The sequence below is a fragment of the Xiphophorus maculatus genome, chromosome 1 (assembly GCF_002775205.1).
Source record: "Xiphophorus maculatus strain JP 163 A chromosome 1, X_maculatus-5.0-male, whole genome shotgun sequence".
Taxonomy (NCBI): Eukaryota; Metazoa; Chordata; class Actinopteri; order Cyprinodontiformes; family Poeciliidae; genus Xiphophorus; species Xiphophorus maculatus.
Window position 1 is genome coordinate 16,687,504 of NC_036443.1, and position 22,205 is coordinate 16,709,708.

General features: G+C 39.8%; 2 protein-coding genes and 1 long non-coding RNA gene across 5 annotated transcripts; 1 reads left to right on the forward strand and 2 right to left on the reverse strand.

Moving 5' to 3' along the window:
* Positions 1 to 353: 353 nt before the first annotated feature.
* On the forward strand, positions 354 to 8,990 carry LOC111608502. Of its 3 annotated transcripts, none has more exons than XR_002752707.1 (3): positions 354 to 582; positions 680 to 1,345; positions 8,421 to 8,990. It is a non-coding gene; the product is annotated as an uncharacterized LOC111608502 (long non-coding RNA). The 3 variants fall into 3 exon arrangements; XR_002752705.1 differs by having other exon boundaries at positions 680 to 894; XR_002752706.1 differs by lacking the exon at positions 8,421 to 8,990 and having other exon boundaries at positions 680 to 2,613.
* LOC102236858 (adenosine receptor A1-like) lies at positions 8,836 to 13,348 on the reverse strand. Its single transcript, XM_005808665.2, has 3 exons — positions 11,757 to 13,348; positions 11,205 to 11,668; positions 8,836 to 9,452 (listed from the first exon to the last, which is right to left on the reverse strand). Exons 1-3 carry the CDS (start codon positions 12,092 to 12,094, stop codon positions 9,289 to 9,291), a joined length of 966 nt encoding a protein of 321 aa, XP_005808722.1. The 5' UTR covers positions 12,095 to 13,348; the 3' UTR covers positions 8,836 to 9,288.
* A 1,244-nt stretch (positions 13,349 to 14,592) lies between these two features.
* LOC111608472 (transcription factor PU.1-like) lies at positions 14,593 to 17,629 on the reverse strand. Its single transcript, XM_023333005.1, has 6 exons — positions 17,524 to 17,629; positions 17,307 to 17,341; positions 16,411 to 16,627; positions 16,208 to 16,323; positions 15,941 to 16,094; positions 14,593 to 15,812 (listed from the first exon to the last, which is right to left on the reverse strand). Exons 2-6 carry the CDS (start codon positions 17,325 to 17,327, stop codon positions 15,505 to 15,507), a joined length of 816 nt encoding a protein of 271 aa, XP_023188773.1. The 5' UTR covers positions 17,328 to 17,341; positions 17,524 to 17,629; the 3' UTR covers positions 14,593 to 15,504.
* Between the last annotated feature and the right edge of the window lie 4,576 nt (positions 17,630 to 22,205).

Below are 22,205 nucleotides of genomic sequence, written 5' to 3' on the forward strand. Positions count from 1 at the left end.
TGAGGTTCTGGACAGAGACTTATCAGAGTATTCTTTTCTATTTATTTTGACTTCCTGACTCTGAAAATGTGTTGAGAAGCAGCAGAAGTGTCTGGACGCGCTGGTGTTGCTCCCCACTTGCTTTCTGATGTTGGATGATTAACATGCAAATGTCTGCAAGTTCTCCTCGCTGCTCGCTCGCTGCTTTGTGTCACTGGGTCTGCTCATGACAGTTCATGGTTCCTCTCCCTCTCTTTTTCTTCTTTTTTTTTTCGTGGCACACTGTCTTTCTTAACTCCTCCTTCTCTCTCTTCCTCCTCTCACTACAGCATGTCCCCTCCCTTCCTTCTTCAATGTCCTCCCCACAACGCAACCCCCCGCCGCCCGATTCTGCCCTCCCTTTTCTCCGCTTCCCTCTTGGCAGAGGTGCCAAAGTGGGCAGGCAGACCGAGGCAATCGCATCACGGGGCAGAGCAGAGGGCGAACCAAAAGCTGGCGAATTGATCATGTGTGTGTTTGTGTTTTGGTCTGTCCTCGCTCTCTTTCTGTATGTGTCTGTTCCTAAGTTAGACTCTGCTTTGGTGACACGCAGCTGCAAGTAAGGTGGGTCTTTGATTTTTAAGCTCTTCTCCTCCCTGCTGTTTACACAATGATTGATATTCTGATTTGTGCATTTTTTATTATTATTTTTTGGTTACAGGACTGTGTGAGAGCAGACGTCCCTCTGTTACTCTCTGTACGGACGGACGTACTCACGCCAGTAGGAGGGGATTGTGGGAAAGGGGGTGTAGCTCTCAGAGGGTGCGCTCTACTCCTCTCGCTTCCCTTCTTCCCGCCATCACGGCCCTCTTTTCAGCCAGTCGTCCGGCCCAGCCAGCCCGTCCGCCCGCCCGCCTCACCACATACAGGCCTCAGGTATTTTTATTTTTTATTTTTTTGCCTCGATCCCTGCGACAACCTCTTCTCGTCTTACTTACTGTCCTGCAACGTATCTCCTGCAGTTATCTCTCACCTTCTTTTCTGTTCTCCATCATGGTCTTCCTCCCGTAAAACGTGTTTTCCGTCGCTGGTTGCCACACCGCACCGTGCTCGCCACCATTTTGGCCAAATGGACATAGCGAGAGAAACTTTTCCTTGAGCCGAGAGTTCAACTCCCTCCTGACCATCCTTTTACTACTCCCTACTTTGTCTCTTCTTCCTCCTCCCTCCCCATTGCTCCAGCAGGCTCTGGCACACAGGCTCTGATACACAGTCTCTTTGTGGTTGTCTGTGCTGAACAGGTGTCTATTTGGAGGCTGGCGTTAGGAATGGCAGGCCGTCTTGGTCACGTCTGACCCAAGAGGGTCGACTCAGCTAGACAGCCCCGGTCAGTAAAAGTTAACCGCTGATCAACCAGTGGAAAATCTCGTTCCTCGCCGCCATTTTGATAGCTAGCACAAAAATAATGACCCTGCACATTATTCCACTGCAAACTTGTGTGCACTGTCTCAATGGTACAACTGAGAAGTGGCACCAGACTCAACAACACGTGCATTTGTGCAAACATGCGCTTAGTTTTATCTCTCTGAAATGCAGGGGTGTGGCAGTTCGCTAAAGGTCGGGTGTTTGTCCTGAAACATTAACTCAGTCGATAACATATAAATATCTATGACACAGTTACAGATGAAGAGAAACATGCAGTAATGAAAATGAGTTCAAGTCGATACTGGTATGTCAAAAAGACTGCAAGTTCTTCTTTTTAGCTGTTAACAGTAAAGCAAAAGATCATCTGCTTTCATAATGAAAAAAATATCCTTTATACACAGAGTCATGTCTGTTTGTCTACTTCCTAAAAATAGCCATGAGATTAATGTTTAACTATTAAGAACACCAAGACACGTCAGACACCAGAATAAGTTAAAAACGTGCAAATACAGATGCACGTTTTTAACGTGCATCAGGAAAAGTTAATTAACAAACAGCTTTTCTATACTTACTTGTAGAACTATAACGAAGTATCGACATGCAAAGTTTAGACTGTATTTGAATATCCTATTACCTTACTGTATCTAGGTCTAAATAGGGGTTGGCGTTAAAATGGCGCCTACATGCCACGTGTAAACACGAGCAGACCCTTTCAACATGCCCCTCACAATTCGTGGTTAAGCTGTTGCCAGTTTCTTTTCATCAGGTTTTGCTATTTCACTTTGCTTTGCAATAATTTAGGCTGCAAACTAATGCTCACAAATGTTAGCTAGCTTATCAATAAAAGAAACACTTTCATCGGGGCAACTGAAATAAGAGGATCATTTTTAAAAAGTAGTTTGAGAAAAATAGAGAACAAGAGTTACAGTAGAGAGGCAGAAAGAGAGAGGTAGGAGTGGGAGAGCTCTTTCCCCGCCCCTCTCTTATCCTCAGATGAACTTATCGTGTTGCCTCATAATGTTTCTGAGCTTTTTTCTCCTAGAGGCAGTCAGGCTAACTTCCTGCATTCAGCCTCAGCTCAGTTGATTGGCTGATATCTTGGCTGACCGGCCACAGTTTGCAGCGAGGCAACAGGAAGTTTTTCTTCTCATGCAGGAAGCTGCAGCTGTTTCATCCTGACATACACCACTTTGCACTTTTGCACGCTTCTGAAAAAAAAAAAAAAAAAAACAGAAACATGCACGCAAATGCACACACCCGTTTTGAAAAGGAATACCTGCGTATATGTGCTTTATATATATCTATATCTATATCTATATCTGTGTGTGTGTATCAAGGCTGCATGTGCATGCATGTTTATAGAATTTGTAAATGCTTTAACATGTAGGCGTGTAATGACAAGTCAGATAAGCACTGTTAGGCATCAGAAACATTTGAAACCATGGTAACGTCACATCTAAATGGGGGAAAAATTTATAAATTGAAAACCCTGAGAGAGGAAAGAAAGTGTAAATGGAGAAGGTTAAAGTATTAAATGTTTTTAAAAGTTCTGATGTGTAAAGGAAGAAATAAACTTTTAAAGTAGCAGCAAACTGTTGTCAGATGGCATTTATGGTATAATTAGATGCCCATTTATTCTTCATTAGATTTTGGGACATATGCCTTAACCTACTTGAAACATTTTAGTGTGTATTTACTATATATTTGAATTAACTATCACTAAGCCAAGTTATTAATAGACATTGGCTGAAGTGAGGTTTTCATGGCATAATAGCTTTGTGTAAAATACCACAGTTTCATGGTATAAACTCAATGTTTTAAAGCTAAAATATGTCACATCGTAAATTTGAATTATAAATTAAACTCTAATCTGTTCAGTTATGGGTGGGACCTCTTTAACCCTCACACTTTGACTGTCCATGTTTTTTACATCCATAAACATTTCCAAACCGCCATATTTGTCCACTTTAGCAGCAATGAAAATGTGGATTAGCCTTCATTCCACCAGACGATTGGCAGGCAACAGACTGTATTACTCTTTGATCCGTACAGAAAAATTGTGTAAAATTTGGTTGTTACCCAACATTTTAAACACAATTTTATTTTTGTCAAGCTCAAAGTTGTCTTAAGAAGAGCTATGTAGCTCGTAAACTGCTGTCGGACTGACTAACAATTTTCATTTACAAAACTGGCATTTTGGGGACTGCTTTGAAAAACAAAATGTAATAGAGTGAGACAGTATGAATAATTTGTAAGCACTGTGATAATGCCAAAACCAATTTACTGTTAGCCAGGAACAATGCTAATGGTAGTTTCATCTATTAAAAAAAAACAGAAAACAGGAGTATTGTGTACTAGTATAAGAAACAGCTTAGGTTGAAACAGACACAAACTAAGCACAATATCAAACTTGGACTGAAATATTTCACACTGATTCCAGACTGTTTAGAGCGCAATTTGTAATCTGAGACATCTTTATTCTGTTTTGAAGTAAAACATCGATTCTTTATTTCCAAATAAGAAACTTCAATATTTCCTTGTTTTTTTCTTGTTATTCAAATATTATGCTTAGTCTTGTCATCATCAGCTGGATGTTTCACACACCCTAAGCATTTTTAAGGAGTTTTAAGCATTTTGATATGTTGACTTCAACAAAAAATAGAAAACATACCTGTTGCATTGTTGCATTTATTTTGCAGGACATTGTACTTTGCTATTCTGTTTTTTACAGAGTAATTACTCCAACAATAACATTTAGTTCATTTATATAGAAGCCTTCACAACAAGGTAATATGAAGGCAATTTACCAAAGAAATCCCAGCTTTATAGATGGTAATAAATAGTCAGTTCTATCATTAAAACACATTTAAAGTCACTTATAGACATTTAAAATAGATCGGTAATAAAACAGTGCAGGCAAGTTCAGTTTATTATGACAATTGGTAAGACCTTTTGTGTCTCAGGAAACCCAGCCAAAAGTATTGAGTCTCTGACTTTGCAGCAATCCCTGCTAGGATGCTAGCAGGGTAATTCCTCAGGCTGTCTTCATGGCTGTCATAGCTTGTCGACTGTAGCTGTAAACCAGCGTTTTGATGGGCATCACAACTTTAATTTTAACTATCCATTGATGGTTCAAATTAGCCTTTTGTTCACAGTGAGTGAAAAGTTCATTAGGCATCTTTCAGCCAGCTATCCAGCAGTGCAGAGCAACTTGTGGCAGGGACAATGGTTTATTATTTCATACTCCATGCAGCTGGAAAAACTCTGAACACTCCAAGTACTTTAAATAGGCTGAAAAGTGGGACGGACACTTGAGCTGTAACGTTTTAAAATCATTGTATATCATTTACTGGCGTAAAAAAAGCTCAAGAGATTTAAATATATTGTCTATAGTTTTAGTAAGCCTGGCACTATTATTGAACTGAAAGCAGAGTTGTGAATACATTTTTGTTGTCACAACTGTTTTATATTTGTAATAATTTTATGTGCTGTTCCAGTTTTTTGTTTTTTTTCTTTGGTTGCTTGAACTAACACACCACAAAACCGACATGAATCTTTCGTGGTGTTCGGGAAGAACTAAGTGCTTAACAATATATAATATTTTCCTTGAAAGTCTATAAATGTTCCTCCCTTATGGGAGGTTTTTATCTCTTGCTGATGTCTCCATCCAGCTTTTTCATCTGTATAATTATATGTAGTTGTATGCGGAAGAATCTAATAAAATTAGCCAGTAAAGCACTAGCTCCTTAAATGCATTCAGATGAGGCAACTGGCCTGTTTGTTTTTGTGTAAGCAAATGCATATGGCCTTACACCCATGTATGTACATACACATATGAGCCTGAGTTGTGTGAGTGTTTAGCCGGGTTGATGAGGATATAAAGAACATCAAAGCGGGCACCATGCCAGGTAGCATGGAGGAGGCTTAGAGCACGCATCCTTCGTTCTTAAGTGTAGGAGTGAGTGAGGCCTTCTTTGGAAGGGTAGGAAGATTAAATATGCTGGTTTGACAAATTCTCTGTAGCATTTTTTAAAAAATAGAAGATCAGAGGACCTGGCTGGTGTGAAACAAGACATCCGTATGCATTTCTATAACAGAGAGATTTCTTCATCCTTCCATCTATTGTGTGACATGCTTCCTCTGCCAACACCAGCTCCCCCACTGAGCCTCCTCCTCCTCCTCTTTTTCCTTTTTTTTTTTTTGCCCACCACCTCCTTACTCCTTATTGAAATTCTGCCTGGCAAAGAGACGCTGCCCATTCTTGGCACAAAGCTCAGAGAGAGAGAGAGAGAGAGGGATGGAGAGAGGCAGAGAGTGGGAAGGAAAAAACACACACACAAGAATCTGCACCAATCGTTGGGTCCCCCCCCTTCTTTCTCCTCCTCCTCCTCCTCCTCCTCCTCCTCCTCCTCCTCCTCCTCCTCCTCCTTCTCCTCCTCCTCCTCAGTGGCGTCTCTGTGCCAAGCATTCATCCCGTGTCGTGGACGAAGGGACCAGGCAAGTCAGTAGGTATTTCCTTGCCTCTGCTTCCTGTAATAATCCGCTCCAAATTTGAGGAGTTTTCTTGGCAGCTGAATATTCTGCGAGTACGTTTTTTTTTTGTTGTTTTTTTGAGAGAGAGAGAGGTGGTTACTAATTCATTTGTATATTAGTTGAGGAGTAAATCTTAACAAATCCTGCCTCCAGGGGGGTGAGAGTAAGCTAAGGCCTTTTGTTACCATGATATTTACTGAATTTTGCATGTATTTCTTTTGAAGAGACATTTTTTTTAAAACTGTGTTTGGACAGAAGGAATAATTCTAATTGAATCTTCGAGTTTGTATAATGTGCAGATAAACAGAGGTAATTTCGTTTAGTACCAATTGTAACAGCACACATTTTTAATTATGAAATAAAAAGAAAGAAAGGGACGAAATGACTTGCAACAAGAGCTTTACAGAAATCTTTTACCAGGATTTTATTTCTGTTCTATCAGATTGTCATAACTTACAAGCAAAGCTTTAATCTTTTTTACTCAAAAAGCAATTTGTTGACTTTGAAGATATGGAAAGCTATCTGCTGAGAAGATCCTAAGAGAAACGAATAAGAGTTGTAAGTCATGCAGCTTTAAAAAAAAACAAAAAAAAACTTGTATCTGTCATCCAAAGACAAATGATTGCACTGAAACAGGAAATTGTCTGCAGAAAAACATTTCATTCTGTCACAGCAGAGTGCTGATATCAGAGGGCAAGGGGGCAAAGATTCATGGTCCTTGACTCACTCCTAATGCAAGCTTGAAGACTTGTAGCTTTTATTCTGCAGCAACAGATGCAAAGACAGTCAGATGGACAGATGAGAGTTATACATTTCGTCCCTCTCTCTTGTCTGAGACCCTGCCCAGCTGCCCAGTCGGGCTTTAGGGGGGCATTTATTCTGTAGCTGCTGACAGAAAATGATTTGCCTCAGCTGAGCTGGGCATGCCCTCCTTTTCTTATGTAGCTTAGAAACTGTTTGTAGTCTCAGAAGAGCTCGCGTGACAGACAGGCTCTGGCCTTTACTTACCTTCTAGCCTTTCCCTTTCTAGAATGGGACAGCAATTATTGGCAGTTTAACCCACAAGCATTTAATGTTTAGAATCAATTTATTTGACTAATTTTCCCCAAATAATCAGTTTGAGTTCCTCTCCAAGCCGTCTAGTCAGGGGGATCGTTCTTGGCAAGCAAACGCAGTTCATAGATCTTCTACTAGCTCTTTTGCAGAGGTGGGCATCATGCCAGTTCCCTCACCACCACCCCCTCCACCCTGCCCCATTTTTTTCCCCTGTCTGGTCTTCTGTGATCAGGCTAGTGGGGTTTACAGCATACTAACTGCAAACTAGTCTGGACCCAAGTCTCAGGGGTTGCGGCTGTATGCTAATTTATGCAAGCGGTGCACCTTCTAACCCATTCTGTGTCTTCTGAGGCCCCCCGGCCTGGCATTTAGTCTGGTGCTTATTAACTCTTCAGTTGCTGCCGTTTGAATCTGTTGGCATGCTCCGACCCCGATCTTAGCCGAACGCGCCACATGTGAGCACTCCCTTCTCTATGAACTGTCCAGCTGTCTAACAAGAAATAGTTTCCTCTGCCTCAATATTGGTGATTGAGCGTGTCGTCTGGGTCGGTTGGCTTCGGCTCACTGCTTGGCACAAGATTCGTCCTCTGTAACTTGTGATAGAACAGCTGTTCTCTCTTAATTGTGAGGATTGCAGGCTCAGGAATGAAAAGGGAGAAGAAAAAAACAAAACAAAAAAACAAAAACGACACGCAAAGTGGATCTCGTAATGTTTTTAAGCAGACCTAAAATGGCCGAAGCCTTGCAGGACGCCATTTTGTGTTTCCTCGTTGTGTTTTGGGGGGCAGAATCCCAGCTTTGTATTCAATCAGAGACAGCTGGTGGAAGCCGTTTTTTGCAGGCATCTGTGTGTGCGTACCTCCGCCTGACAAGCAGCAGCCACTCCAACGCAGGGATAGCCCCGCTGGAATGAGCTCAGTTTTTGGCAAAACCGGAGAAGGATTCCTGGCAGAGAATCGAACAACTCTCTCTCTTTTTCTTTCCTCGTTCGATCACATGGCAGAGTCTCAGGAAGCTTGTGAGTTGTTTGCTGAGATTTTGCACACTAGCGGTTACTTTCGCATGTCCATCTACCATTAAATTAGTTATCCGTGATTTATTCTGTTGGGAACAATGCTACAAATTTCTCTTCAGCAACAAAAACGCTACACCGATCAGTAAGAACATGTGGTGCTCCTTTGGCCGTCTTTGGTTTGTAGTGATTATCGTTTTCTCAGTTTGCGGCTGTCGAAAACTTATCATGAAGCATCAAGAGCTCCGAGAACCTGATATTTTCAAAGAAACTGCTTTAGGAACCGCCAAGAAATTAGTTTCACTCTGTTCCACAAAGAATTGTCTGTCAACATTTCATTGAAGATGAACATTTGTTGAAGTCACATCCAGTATCATTTTCAAAAATTATTTAATTAACATTCTCTGTCTCTTTTTTTTTTTCTATATCCTTGCAGGAGAGTGACATTTGTGGATCTTTGGTGTGGATGCAGCATAGATTGTGTCCTTGGGGCTGAGGTAGTAGATTGAATAGTTGTGGGGTTCTTTAACCTCTTTTTCAGATAACTATGCAATCTACTGTCTTTCCCAAGGAGACAGCTGAGCCAACCAGTCGTCAACTATCGTCTAAAGATGGACAATGCTGTTGCCTTGTCAAAATGCATGCAGTAATTGATTTAATATATATATAGAGGGTTATTTTTATTACTTCCTCAATCAGTTTATGTGCAGTGTGTTTGACTTGGGTTCTGTCAGGGTGAGGTAGTAGGTTGTATAGTTTGGTAGGTGGGACTGCACCCTGCTGAGGTGATAACTATACAGTCTATTGCCTTCCCTGAGGAGTCCACTGAACAGTTCAACACAATCTCTTTGCAGGAATGTTTTATTTATTTATTTTTTTCCAGACAACATAAAGAATAGGTAAATGTCTTACAGGAGGATTTATATGTATTTTATAGCTTTTTTTGTGGACAAAAGTTGTTACATGCTTTAAATATGTACATCTCAATAAAACTAGTCTTCTCAAATCAGTTGTCCAGAAGTCACAGAAGCTAAGAAGTTAGTTATTTTTACTCCCTCACATCAACAGGCGCGCACACACCAGCTCTGATTCTATCTGAACAACAATCATTGAGTTTGTTGATGTATGGTGCCCTCTAGTGGAGCGTTAATAAATTGCTGTAACTAACATAAAGCCGTGTTTAAATGTAATAACATCAGAAATCATTAATGCTGTACAATGATGGAATAATGTATTTGATTGATGAAATACCACAAACAAGCCCTTTTTTCTGGTTCTGCAAACACACATTTACATTTCTTAAACTAGTCGCTTGTTATAGCTTGCTGAATTGATTCATTTCTGGTAAAACAATTGAGCTTCAATGTGAGATGCTTCCATATTTGACAGTAGGCCTTCTGGATCTTGGGGATGCGACAAGCGTAGACCACTGGGTTGACTGCTGAGTTGGCGTGAGACAGAAGGATACCTGCAGGACGATCGGTTTGTTACTGAATCAGTAAATTTCTGCAATACATAAGGCTGGAAGAATATTTTGGAACTACAGTTGGTGAGTTTGGTCCATAAACAGGGTCATTCACATAAAAAACTGATTGTTGATGGTCTACATTTATTTATTTAATAACTAAGTTGATATTATTGATGACAAATATAAATGATTTAATAGCTATGCTTCTAGAACTGCTACATTATAGAGGAAACAACTTCTAGGATTTCTAAAAACAAACATTGGATGCACAGCCTTAAACCAATTTTTATTTTCTCAAATCTTCACAGGGTCAAAGGTTTAGGTACAGGCACAAATATGTTTCCACAATTTCTCTAATATTTGTTTTAACCTCACATGACTGAATACTTCTTGTGGCCAGCGACAAACACATGACATGTTTCTGGCTGGATATTTGACCACTATTCTTGGCAGGATTGTAAGTCATTTAAACAGTTGATTTTCTACTGTGGACCTGATTTAAACATACACAGGAGTCTTTAAATAGAGTTGAGAGGCTTTGGGAATCCTAATCTTAGCCTGCTGTGTCCATTCCAGAGTCATTTATCGTATTTTCGGGGGTTCATTGTCCTGTTGAAAGCCTACTTGTGTCCCATATTTCAATATTCTTGCTGCTTTTTGAGGTAATGTTAGTCCTCTTTTATTGCTATTTCACACACTTTGATGCATTAACAAAACAATCCCACAACATGATGCAACCACCACTGTACCTGTTTGCAGATGGCACATTATTTCTTAGGTTTGATCACCTCAGCTTGACTCTTTCAAGCATACAGTATGTCCCTGTGGTCAAGCAGCTCAATCTTTGCCTTATTTGACCATAATACCTTTCTTCCGAATAATATTTACCATTCACTAATATCATATTCGCATCGAGTTATGCTCATCAGTGGACACTAAGAGATTTTGCCAATATAAAAACTATTCTCCTTGTTAGGTCTTTACTGAGTTGCTTGGACTTTGACATTCTTTAAACTGTGTTGAGTATTGTCAAACAAATACTGTATTTTTATACTGGCAAATGGAAACTTAATGCCTGAAATCAATCCTGGTCAATAACTGGTCCTTGTAAAGTTAAAAGACATTAAAGACATTCAGTGAAACATAATAAAAGACCAAAAATGTATGTAAAGAACTAGAACCAAACATGTAGAATCAGGATTCAGTAATTATGCTCCTCTAATCTGGAACTAACTTCCAGAAAACAGCAAAAATCATGAGAGTTCCTTTAAAGCAAAGGCTGAACCCCATTTGTTCAGAGTTGCTTTTGATTAATCATAACTGGAGCCTCATTAGTTTTACGCTGGATTGTAAATTCTCTTTATTTTGCCACTGCAATGTATTAAGTTTTGTTTCTATTATGTAAAGCACTTTGGGTTGCCTTGATGCTGAAATGTTCTGTACATGATGATAATAATGTTAATTAACGATGATATGTTTAAGTCTACTGAAATAATTTGCAGCCTCTGTGGATCACACGAAAGCCACAATAAACGTTAACTTGCAGAACCGATATTGTTCTTATAAAATCAGCAATATAACTGACAGCTTCAACAAAATAAATTACGAAACCCAAAATTAATGTGACGTTAGATTTTTGCATGTAAATTTCCCTAAGACACTTGCTGTCTGGAGCTGTAAGCAATCAACTTGTTGTATATGTGGAGACATTTTAACATCTGTGCAAGGAATAGGAAAACAACTCTGACCTACCTGTATAAAGTGTTCCCTGGGTCACTGCTTGAGGTCCCCAGAGGAACAGAAGACAGTTCATGAGGTGCAGAGGGATCCAGCAGAATGCAAATAATGTGAGAACCAGAGCAAGTGAGCAGGCCAGCTTCTTCTCCCTGAGCAGCAAGGCCTGTGCTTGAGGGCAGCTGTTCTTCAGACGTTTGTGCAGGCTCCAGAAGATGATGATGTACAGAAGTGTCATGACCAATAGAGGGGCCATGATACAGCCGAGAAAGTTGAAATAAACCATAAAGGGCAGTGAGATAACTGAGAGGAAGGTGCATTGGGAAGAGCTAGGCAAGGTAGAAGATGTGTTGGTGGAATAATGGCCAGCGGCAGAGAGATTGTGCCATCCAAGCAGAGGGGTGAATCCCAGTAGAAAAGACAGTATCCAACAGATGGACATGGCCAACAGTGTGCGCCTCTGAGTGACGATGGCTTTGTATCTGAAAAGAGAGAGAAAAAATAAAAGGAGACAATGAGAAAATTATTCCGGCAATTCTTATAAAGTTGTGAGACGGAGGTCGCCTTTACCTGAAAGGCATGTGCAGCCGCAGGTATCGGTCAATGGCAATAGCCAGCAGTGAGAGGACGGAGGCCTCTGTCAGCACAAGTATGACGCAGCTGAGGAACAAGCACTGGTGAGAGGTCAAATTCACCCAGCCATCCAGCAGTACAGCTAGAGGCACGGCAGCTGCACCCACCAAAAAGTCAGCAACAGCCAAGGACACCAAGAAGCAGAAAGTCGGCTCCCGGAAGCAATCGTGGATACCAACAGCCACCGCACACACCACCAGCACGTTCCCAAGGCAACATGCCACAGCAATGAGCACTTCCAGCACTGTGTAAGTTACCCAAGCCCAATCAGCCATCACTGCAAATAGACAGCAAATAGTATCCTTGAAGATATTTCATGCACAAGCGTAATGAATTCAGTAGCAAGAAAAGTCCAACATAATCCTTCCTTGTTGTTCAGACTGTGGTTGCAAATGGCTCAAAAGACAACAAGCAGGGGCCTTTTATATGGGATCATGCGTGCACACTTGAAAGCTGACTGACACTCCATGGAGACACCATCTGTATTTCATCAGCAAGTCAAAAATCCTCCTCAAAACTTTGATAAATATATCCCTGGAGCGTGAGAGGAGAGGACTTCTAGATCGGTGGTTCCCAAACTTTTCAGCCATTGAACCGCAAAATGACACGTAGAGATTTGTGTTCTCAACTGTCACTACTTAAAGTAAACACACACTGTGAGTAAACCAATTAAACAAGAGCACACTGGCAAGCAATCGCATTTGTACATTTTCATTAGTTATTACAACTGTTTTTAAGTGTCGTAACATTAATTAATGTCATGTCCAATTTGCTCCATTTTTAATTTGTTTTAATTTGAGTGGAAATCATTTCAAGAAAACCCCACCTGATGGTTTGAGATCCACAGTGGGTCCCAGCCTTGTGTTCAGGTAATGATAGGAAATCGCAATTGCACTAAGATATGAACAACAGTCTGCATAAACTAGAAAACAGGTTTATTTTACTTAGCATGTGAAAGGTTTGGAAAATCAAATGTAACAAAAGATTTAATTAAACTCACATACTTTACACATTTTAGCAGTAACTGGCAATTTGGTCCTAAACAACACATTACATTTTCTATATAAATGTTTAGTATTAAATGTGAATTCCCTTGGGTTTAATTTTGATGTGACTCATGTTCAATCTGTTTTTAACACCATGTAGTCAGAAGGATGTTAGGGAAGAGAGGGGGGAAAAAATCCAAAGATCACATAAATGACTTGGAAACCATTAGAGGCCATCTAAATATTTTCTGCAAAATGTTACCATCTCAAGTATAAACATGTGGAGCGTGCTAAACACTACTGGGACTTCAACGGGAATCATGTGTTTTGGGTCACATGAGACTTAAATAAAAGTTGTCAGCAACAAACACTTCAAAGGATAAATATGTAGAAAAACACATTATTCTATGTTAAAGTGTGTGGCAACATGAACTCTTAGGAATACCATTTTTAAATAAGGACCCAGAAAAAGCTGCCATCATTTTTTCTATCAGCAGGAAGATGGTCCATATATATATCTATATATAGTGGCTTTTATCTCCTCCTTTGGCCAGCTAATTATTCAGATACCCTGCTGGAATAATTAGCTGGCCAAAGGAGGAGATAAAAGCCACTGATATTAAGACTAGAAAACTACTAACAATGCATGGAGGATTCCATCCCAAATCCAGCACCCTGAGACTGTACACGAGCCGCAAGGAAGGAGGCAGAGGACTAGTGAGTGTGAGAACCACAGTCCAGGACGAAACAACTAAGATCCATAAATACATCAGGGACAAAGCCTCAACAGACAATGTGCTCAGTGAATATCTCAGACAACAGGGAACGGAGGTTGAGGTGCCAGAGATACCATCATGGCAGGACAAGCCCCTACATTGGATGTACCACCAGCAAATAACCCAAGTGGCTGATATCAGTAAATCCTACCAATAGCTGGAAAAAGCTGGACTCAAGGACAGCACAGAGGCCCTCATCCTGGCCGCCCAGGAACAGGCCCTAAACACCAGAGCAATAGAGGCCCAGATATACCACACCAGACAAGACCCAAGGTGTAGGTTGTGCAAGGAGGCCCCTGAGACAGTCCAGCACATAACAGCAGGGTGCAAGATACTGGCAGGGAAAGCGTACATGGAACGACATAACCAAGTTGCAGGCATAGTGTACAGAAACATCTGTGCAGAATATGGACTGGAAACCCCGGGATCAAAGTGGGAAACACCCCCAAAGGTGGCGGAGAACGCCAGAGCTAAGATCCTGTGGGACTTCCAGATCCAGACAGACAAAATGGTAATGGCGAACCAACCAGACATTGTCGTAGTGGATAAACAACAGAGGAAAGCCGTTGTGATAGATGTAGCAATACCAAGCGACTGCAACATCAGGAAAAAGGAGCACGAGAAACTAGAGAAATACCAGGGCCTCAGGGAGGAACTGGAGAGGGCCTGGAAGGTGAAGACCACAGTGGTGCCTGTGGTCATCGGGGCCCTCGGGGCAGTCACCCCCAAACTGGACCAATGGCTACAACAGATCCCAGGAACAACATCAGACATCTCAGTCCAGAAATGTGCAGTCCTTGGCACAGCCAAGATACTGCGCAGAACCCTCAAGCTCCCAGGCCTCTGGTAGAGGACCCGAGCTCAGAGGATAAGAACCACCCGCGGTGGGTGAGAAGGGAATTTTTATATATATATATATATATATATATATATATATATATATATATATATATATATATATATATATATATATATATGAGGTGATAAGGACAACTGGAGCATAACAAAGAGTGACTATCTAAAAATTCTATCAATGATCAATGTGAGATCAGAAAACTGCTTTGGTTTGCAAATTCATGGATGTAACACCAGAAGAAATCGTCACAACACTTATTCTTAAAAGAAACATAAAAAATGGTTGAAAATCTCTATGAAGAAACCAAGTTAGTTTGCTATTGGAAACTTTATGACAGTAATTCTTGGCCTGTACACCTTGCTCAGTTTACGTGTGTGTGGGCGTGTGTTTGCGTGTGTGCGTTTATTGTTGTGAGGGTGTTTTTTGGATGTTACTGATTAGCAGGTCTGTTTGCTGTGGCAGTTTTTAATGCATGCTTGTTTTGCATAGAATTTTGGCTATGGTCACATGCCTGTATCTGCCCTGGTACAGTAAGTCTGTGTATGTGGGCTTGCTTCAAGCACATTAATGTTTATCTCAACAAGCTGCTCTTCACAAGGCATCTTTGTTTGTGTACATAGACAGAGAGAAAAAAAAAGACTTTTTTCTGCTCTTTTTCATTTTATTTTATCTTGAACAAGATATTTTGACACAAACAGAGCACATTTACGCACATATTTTCATTACCTGCAACACAAAATCACAAAACAGAGGAAAAACAACTTTTATTAAGAGACGGATTTAAATTCTACTTATAAAGTAGAGAATATGTCATAATCTTTTAGATTTACTTGGTGTTTGCCAGCTGACCTCTCATTCACAGCCTGAAATTTGCATGGATCACTTTCATCAGTCTTCTGACACACCACTGTTGTATCTATACAAAGCTCCGACTGTCAATAGTTAATGCGCTGGCCTTTCAAATACTTAGTATTTATTTGTCATTAAAATACCTTATAGTTAGAATCTGCACAAAATATGTCACATGAGTCCAATGATTTTCTGATGTGAGCTTTTTGACACACTAGCTACTCTAATTTGCTTTCTCCTTGTAGGCCTTTCAGTGTCTTCTCATCGAAGCGGTATGTGAGCTTCCTCTTCACCTTGTGGATCTCTCCAGTCCGTGAGTAGTTCCTTAGTGCCCGTGCCATCTTCTGGTAGGTCATGGTCTTGCGGTTTCCCTTCCGGCGACCCCACAGCTGCGCCAGGCTCTCCTTGTTCTGGGAGGAGAACTGAAAGGTCCCAGAGGAGGACTGGACCCACCAGATGCAGCTCCTCATTGATGGAGTCTGTAGCATCTCAAACAGGAACTGGAACAGGCGCTCCTTCCTCTTTCCTGTTGAAGAGGAAGCAGAGAGAGAAAAAAAAAGGGGTTGATCTGACCGCATCTTGTGTGCGTAGCTGGACAAAGACACTCCGTCACGAGCTTTTGTTCTGAGAAGTAGTCACTGTAAGGTGTTCTACCTGATAGTGGTGCCAGAGGCAAACTTCTGTCCTTCCTCTCCCCTCTGTCAGAGGGTGGTGATGGTGAATCTTGGTAATCCTGGTACTGGGAACTGCTTGACTGTGAGTCTGAATCAATGTATATACTGGTAGGCTCGTAGTATGTTATGTGTTCCTGGATGAACGAAAATAAAAATAAGACAAATAAATCCAACTGAAGATGTGTGATCTGAATACGCTTGACTTTTCTCACTGAATTTTATAAGATGTCAAAAACTGTTTACTCACCCACTGGTCTTGTGGACTCTGCCAGGCTGGATGTGGAGTTGGCGCCTTGTATTCCTCGTTTGGAGTGTGGCAGCCGTAGCGCCACTCGTACGGATGCTGACCCGACCAGCTGTTCTCTGAGGAGAGAAAGGCACAAGATTCAGTCGGGCAGAACATCTAAAAACAAACAAATATTCCCCCTCCGCTGCCAGCATTCGGCCGACCTATTATCCTGGCGTCCCGGTGGGAGTGAACGTGCGTTTGGTGACCCATGTTAGCAGCCATGGATGTTGAAGGTGTGTGAGCGGGTTGGACCTCGAGCGAATGCTCCTGCAGGTACTCCTCGATGACCTCGAGGTCGACCTCAGCGCAGGACGAGGGGGCCAGCCCACTCCAGGAACCCCGACATCCACCCAGCTTCACCTCAGGCACATAAGCCCTCTGAAAGTCACGCAGCAGGGCAGAAGATTTCAGACGCTCTGGTTTTCATGAACATTTTGTGTGACACTGGGATGATCTTTTGTTAGTTTTAGCCTCAGGTGTTAACACCTTACATTATTTTTGTTGTTTCAAAGCTTTTGTCACTATCTCATGAATTTTAAATGACCTCATCTTTTCCACAAATAATTTTCCATGTCGTCAACTTTCAAAAAATAATGGCTTAGGTAAAACATTTTTTGTGAAAAGTGATTTTGTCAAAGGTGTCTTAGGCAAAAAAAAAAAAAAAAAAAATCACATTTGGCACAAAAAAAAAAAAAGACTTAGGGCATTATTTCAGGAAGGTGTCAATATCCTGTTTTCTAAGCAAAAGACAAACTATTCTTATTTTGATAGATTTTACTCAACATTATGAAAATTCAAACTAGATCCAGGTTGCATATTGTGTCCAGCTAAGGTTTGGATCCTGGAAAAGAGCCAGTTACTAGCTCTGGGATTATGTGTATTTTAGTTTGACTGGCAAATTTATGCAAGTGTTTATGTTTTCATCTGCATAGATAACATTCAGGCACCACTGATGTGTGGTTCCTAGAAATAAACCCCAATGAGAAAGATCAAATCTTACATAAGACTCAAACAGTATTTAAAACACAACAACAGCAAAAGGTGGCATTGAACTCACCGTCTCTAACTCTGTCAGCATGCTTTAAGGACAAACTAGAAAAAAAAAAAACATAGAAACAAAACTCTTATTAGACAACAGAATCAAAGCAAAAAAACATAAAAAGGGAACTGAAAGATGCTTTCACAGACACTTCTCTAAGATGTAAGAGACAATCATATGACAGCAAAACACAATAAATACATAAATAAATAAAATGACAAAAGTGTAGCTGCACCTTTGTCAGGTCCTTTGTCTGGTGCTGTGAAGTAGTATCCTCAGGCAGTGAAGAGTGGCGACATGAGAATTGGAGTGCTCACCTGTACAATGCCTCACTACCTGGGCATCATCTCTCTTATATGGCATGTGCACACTCCCTGCTTCCCTTTCCCATTGGCCAGCAAGTGCTGAGGTGGGAGCGGTTTGCAGAACCAGGGTATTTCTGGATATCTGCTGATCTAATAAGAGAATTTTCCCCCCACACCAATGTACAATAAAAAAAAGTTTACTATGCGCCTGTATCTGATGCAAAGGTGTGAGTTGTTGGATTGTCGGTTTTAAAAAAGGTGGACTTGATTTGTTTTATGTTGCTGTTTTACTTTTTTTTTTTTTAAACTTCAGCACACTGTAAATTTTGAGTTGTTTCTAAAAACTTGTAAATGTCAGGGATATTTGAAATAATTTATTCTCCTAAACGTTCAGAGCTTAAGTTACTGAAGTTAGTTTTACTTAGCAATAAAGTAGGTAAATAAATAAATAAAAACTTTGGACATAGTAGGAAAAAAAGTCAACACAGCTAACAAAAAGTTAACAAGACTCTTTTTTTAAATTAAACACTGGGCTCGTAGTTTTATCAACTAAAACTGCAGCCTGCGAACACATTCTACATTTAGATAAATAATTTAAGTTTACACTTGTGGTTTTATGTTTCTCCGTCAATCCAGCGTCTTTTAAGGTTTGCATGACAGAAATTAGCACTCTGAACAATGTCATAGAAAACAATTTGACCAAAATCAACCATTAGTTCCAAACCCTTAAGTTTTAAAAGAGGAAAATATCGAAGTTGTTCATTTTCAAAACAGACCTTTGGCTAAACATACTTTTTGTTCAAGTTGTGAAGTTTTGACCTATAATTTCAAACTAAACTTGAACATCTGATCACAAGCAATCTTCTGCTCTCACACTGCCATGTCCAGGTGAAAGGGTCTAGTCTGAAGATTCTTGGTACATCAGTGAACATGTGCAAACCTCAACTTGTTTTGTCAAAGTCCTCTCTATTCAGCTCTCAGTACAACCATACCACATTAAAAGAGTTCATTAGTTATTTAGTTCAAATCAAAACTGTAAAGACAAAAATTTAAACGACACCAGTGTAGAGAGTGACACACTTCAAGTGGCTTACAGTCAGTTAAAACTTACAATTTGTTTCTAAGAAAAGCAAAATCTCAAAGTAAAGATTCATCTGGTAATGAAGCTATACTTTTATGTAACAAAATAGATTAATGTCTGATGACATTCTAATTTACTGAGGTGCACCGGTATCTTAAAAAAATAATGCATGTTATCTTTACCCCCAGATTTTGTTTTTGTACTTTTATTTCATGCAAATCACAGCCCATGGGATATCTGTGGTTTCTTATTGCATTTGTGACATTGGAGGAAAATCCTGGCTTTAATGCGGTGTTGGAGACATACAGGTAGACTGAGTACAGTTAGTTAAACATGTCTGCTGCAAATTAGAATTTGTATTAAAATGTCATATTAAAAAAATAGTAATAGATTAAAAGCAAAAAAAAAAATTATAATTTATTAAACTGTTAATAATGTTCACTTTGCTTCTGAATACATTTTAGGTTCTGGTTGTTTAATATCTGGGACAACAAAGAAATGTTTGTAAGGGAATCTTTGTTTTGTGATGATATATTGGTGTGTTATATATGAGAAAGAGAAAGAACACCAGAAAGAGACATATCTGTTTAATCAGATGTCACAAAATAACTTTAAGGTGTTATCATTAATAACCCCCATATAATCACTTTAAAGTAAGTATACATGGATTAAATATGCAGCAGTTTGTATATTATTCAATAAAGCAGGGCTGTTATCTCAAAAATGTTATAAAAGATTATACGTGGGCTGTTAGCAGAATCTAAGGAGAAAACATTTTCTTTAGAAATTCAATTGTTACGCTGACAGCTGCATAGTTGCCTTAGAGGCCATCTGGTGACTCCTTATTGACCCCTCTGCTCAGTTCTGCAAACACCTACTGTACATCTGTCAAACAGAACGAGATCAGTAAACTACTAAAGGGAAGCAAACAAACACCAGCATTGCATCACAGGTTAATGCATGACATGATGTCATGTACAGGTTACACTGCATGTATGCCTCATTGTGTCTTTCTATTGGGTTTGTTCCTTTTTAATGTTGTGCCGGAGTGTGCTTGTGCTGGTGTTTGCGCGCGCATGTGTGTGTGTTAACAGGCGTAGATTCCACTACAAAAAAACGGCAGCGTAACATTTTTTATTTTTTTCCCTTGTGGGCTGTCGGTGTCTAGGGATTCCCCCAGCTATGCTATTTTTTTCCTTTACTGTAAGAACAAATTTGCTAGCACAACAAACTGAAGTAACCTGTTGTGTCAGGAGAGGTCAAACGATTCCTGTATCTTTATGCATTTTGAAATAGACTACATGGTATTTCTTTTTCAAAATCGTTACAGATTAGCAATTCATTGCGCTAATAATCTCACCTAAACAGGTTCCTCCAGATTGTCTTTCAGGAGTTCTGTTAAAAGGTTGCACCCAGTTGCTATTTTTCCTGCAGTGTTTAAGTCTCTCTTTTTTAAGATTCATAAACACTGTTAACATGAACCATTATTGCAGTTTTAAGCTTGGATTTGTTTAAGGATGGTCATTTTGTTTCTGGGCCCTCTTGAGCCTTTGGACCAGCTAATCTGGATTTATGACAAATGAAGACGGGAATAGATTTTACTTGCTTCTAGTGTTTTGCAAGAATATCAACACAAAGATCCTTAAGCAAATTACTTTAAATTGAAATTTGAATGCGCTGACTGTGATGGCTAACTGTTCTTTTTTTTTTTTTTTTTACCTTGATTTCAAAGAGTGCATTATTCTCAGTGAATACATTACAAGCAGATCATTCACTTCAGGCAGACAAGACTTAATTTCCTGGTTTTCTCTGTGTGGGCTGAATACCTGGCATTCATGCGGGATTCCGAAAACAATCTAAAAAAAAAATGTATGCCAAAATGACCTGCAAGCCTCAGCTGGAAACAAGAGAGATCAGGAAATTATACAAAACAGAATTCACCCATGGAGCACTTTCTAGGACACAGGGAGTAAATGTTGACAGATTAACCCAGAACAAATAAAATAAATCAGAAAAAATATCATTAAAATGCTACTGACTGATGAATTTGTGGTCATCTTGAACCCAAGTTCAGAACAGTTGACCTCCTTGATAAGATAATATATGACATGTAATATATTACATTTATGTTTTACACCTGAACCTTTATCTCTTCATAATAAAAACTGGCACTGTGTTTGCAGGAACGGGTTTAATAACTTCAAATCAAATATATCAAAAATATTGCTGCATGGATATACACAGAGCAAAGATGATGGAGGTGAAGTAAGACAGCGTGAACAAAGCTGTGTAAGCGTGTCTTAAAACTGCCACAGTGATAAAATTACACATCCAAGCCCAAATCTTTCCATACATCCTCAATAATATTTGGTTAAATTTTTTTCCAGCATGTTGCACCTCAACCACATGTCTTTTGTAGGTATCAACTGGATTCTGGTAAAATCCAATATGCTTGCCTCAATATGTTTTGGCAGAGTTAGTAGAAATCATTCAGATTGGTTGCTTTTTTGACACAAATCCGGGTTTCAAGCATAGTCCACAAATTTTCAATAGGATTTTCTGGATTGGTTTCTCCCAAAGAGAGGAATGCAACATGCTCTCTATTACTGAACAAGTCTGTCACATGTGAAAGCTGCTTTTGGAAGCATATGTCAAACATATTCATTGATGATTGGCATTCATTTTAAGCACTATGAATAAAACCCAGGAATTTAAACCAAATAATTTTAATAAAATGTGACATTTGGAATGAAGATAGTATTCAAATATTACAAATAATAAGCTGTGGTCAAGGCTTGCTTGGTAACAATTCTCAAAATTGATTATATGGATTTTTGTCCAACAAAGCTTGAATCCTGTGCTGAATGCATTCTTGTTTTCAAAAATCATTGAAGTTTTATGTTGTTGGGAAAATCAATACGTCAAATAAATCAGCTACAGCACAAAATAAATTAGATTCAGGCTCAAGGTGAGTGCATATGTACTTCTGACCAAAAGTGTAGCTATGTGCTCACTCATATCCTAAGCTACTGGAACACCAAACATAAATATTTTCTCTTTTTTTACCCAAAGAACGCCGCTGATGTTCTCCGTGCCATGAATGTTTATGCTGGATCAGTAACTGCATCCACTCAGCTTCTGGTTATTGATTGAGCTGATTTTGTAATAGATTTTTTTCTCATTTATCATTTTGCATAGCCTGACCATTGCCTTCCAGTGCTTCCATCACAGTCTGGGCTTTCTCTCCTTGACTCAGATTATCTCCGGTAGATTTTTTTTTTACCGGGCCAAGTGATTCGGTACAATTTTAAACCTCGACAAAATCCACGGCTGCAGGAAGCAACCATTTCTCAACAGCTGAGAGCCCAGACCTTCTATGCGAAGTAAAGTGAAGTACAAAGGTATGGTTACTACTAGGCTATGCATAACCTTGCAACTCACTGCTGATGAGATTTAAAGTCAAAATGATCCAGGAACAAGTGAAAATGCTCACACCTAATGTACAGAAGAGCATGCACAACTGTTTTAACC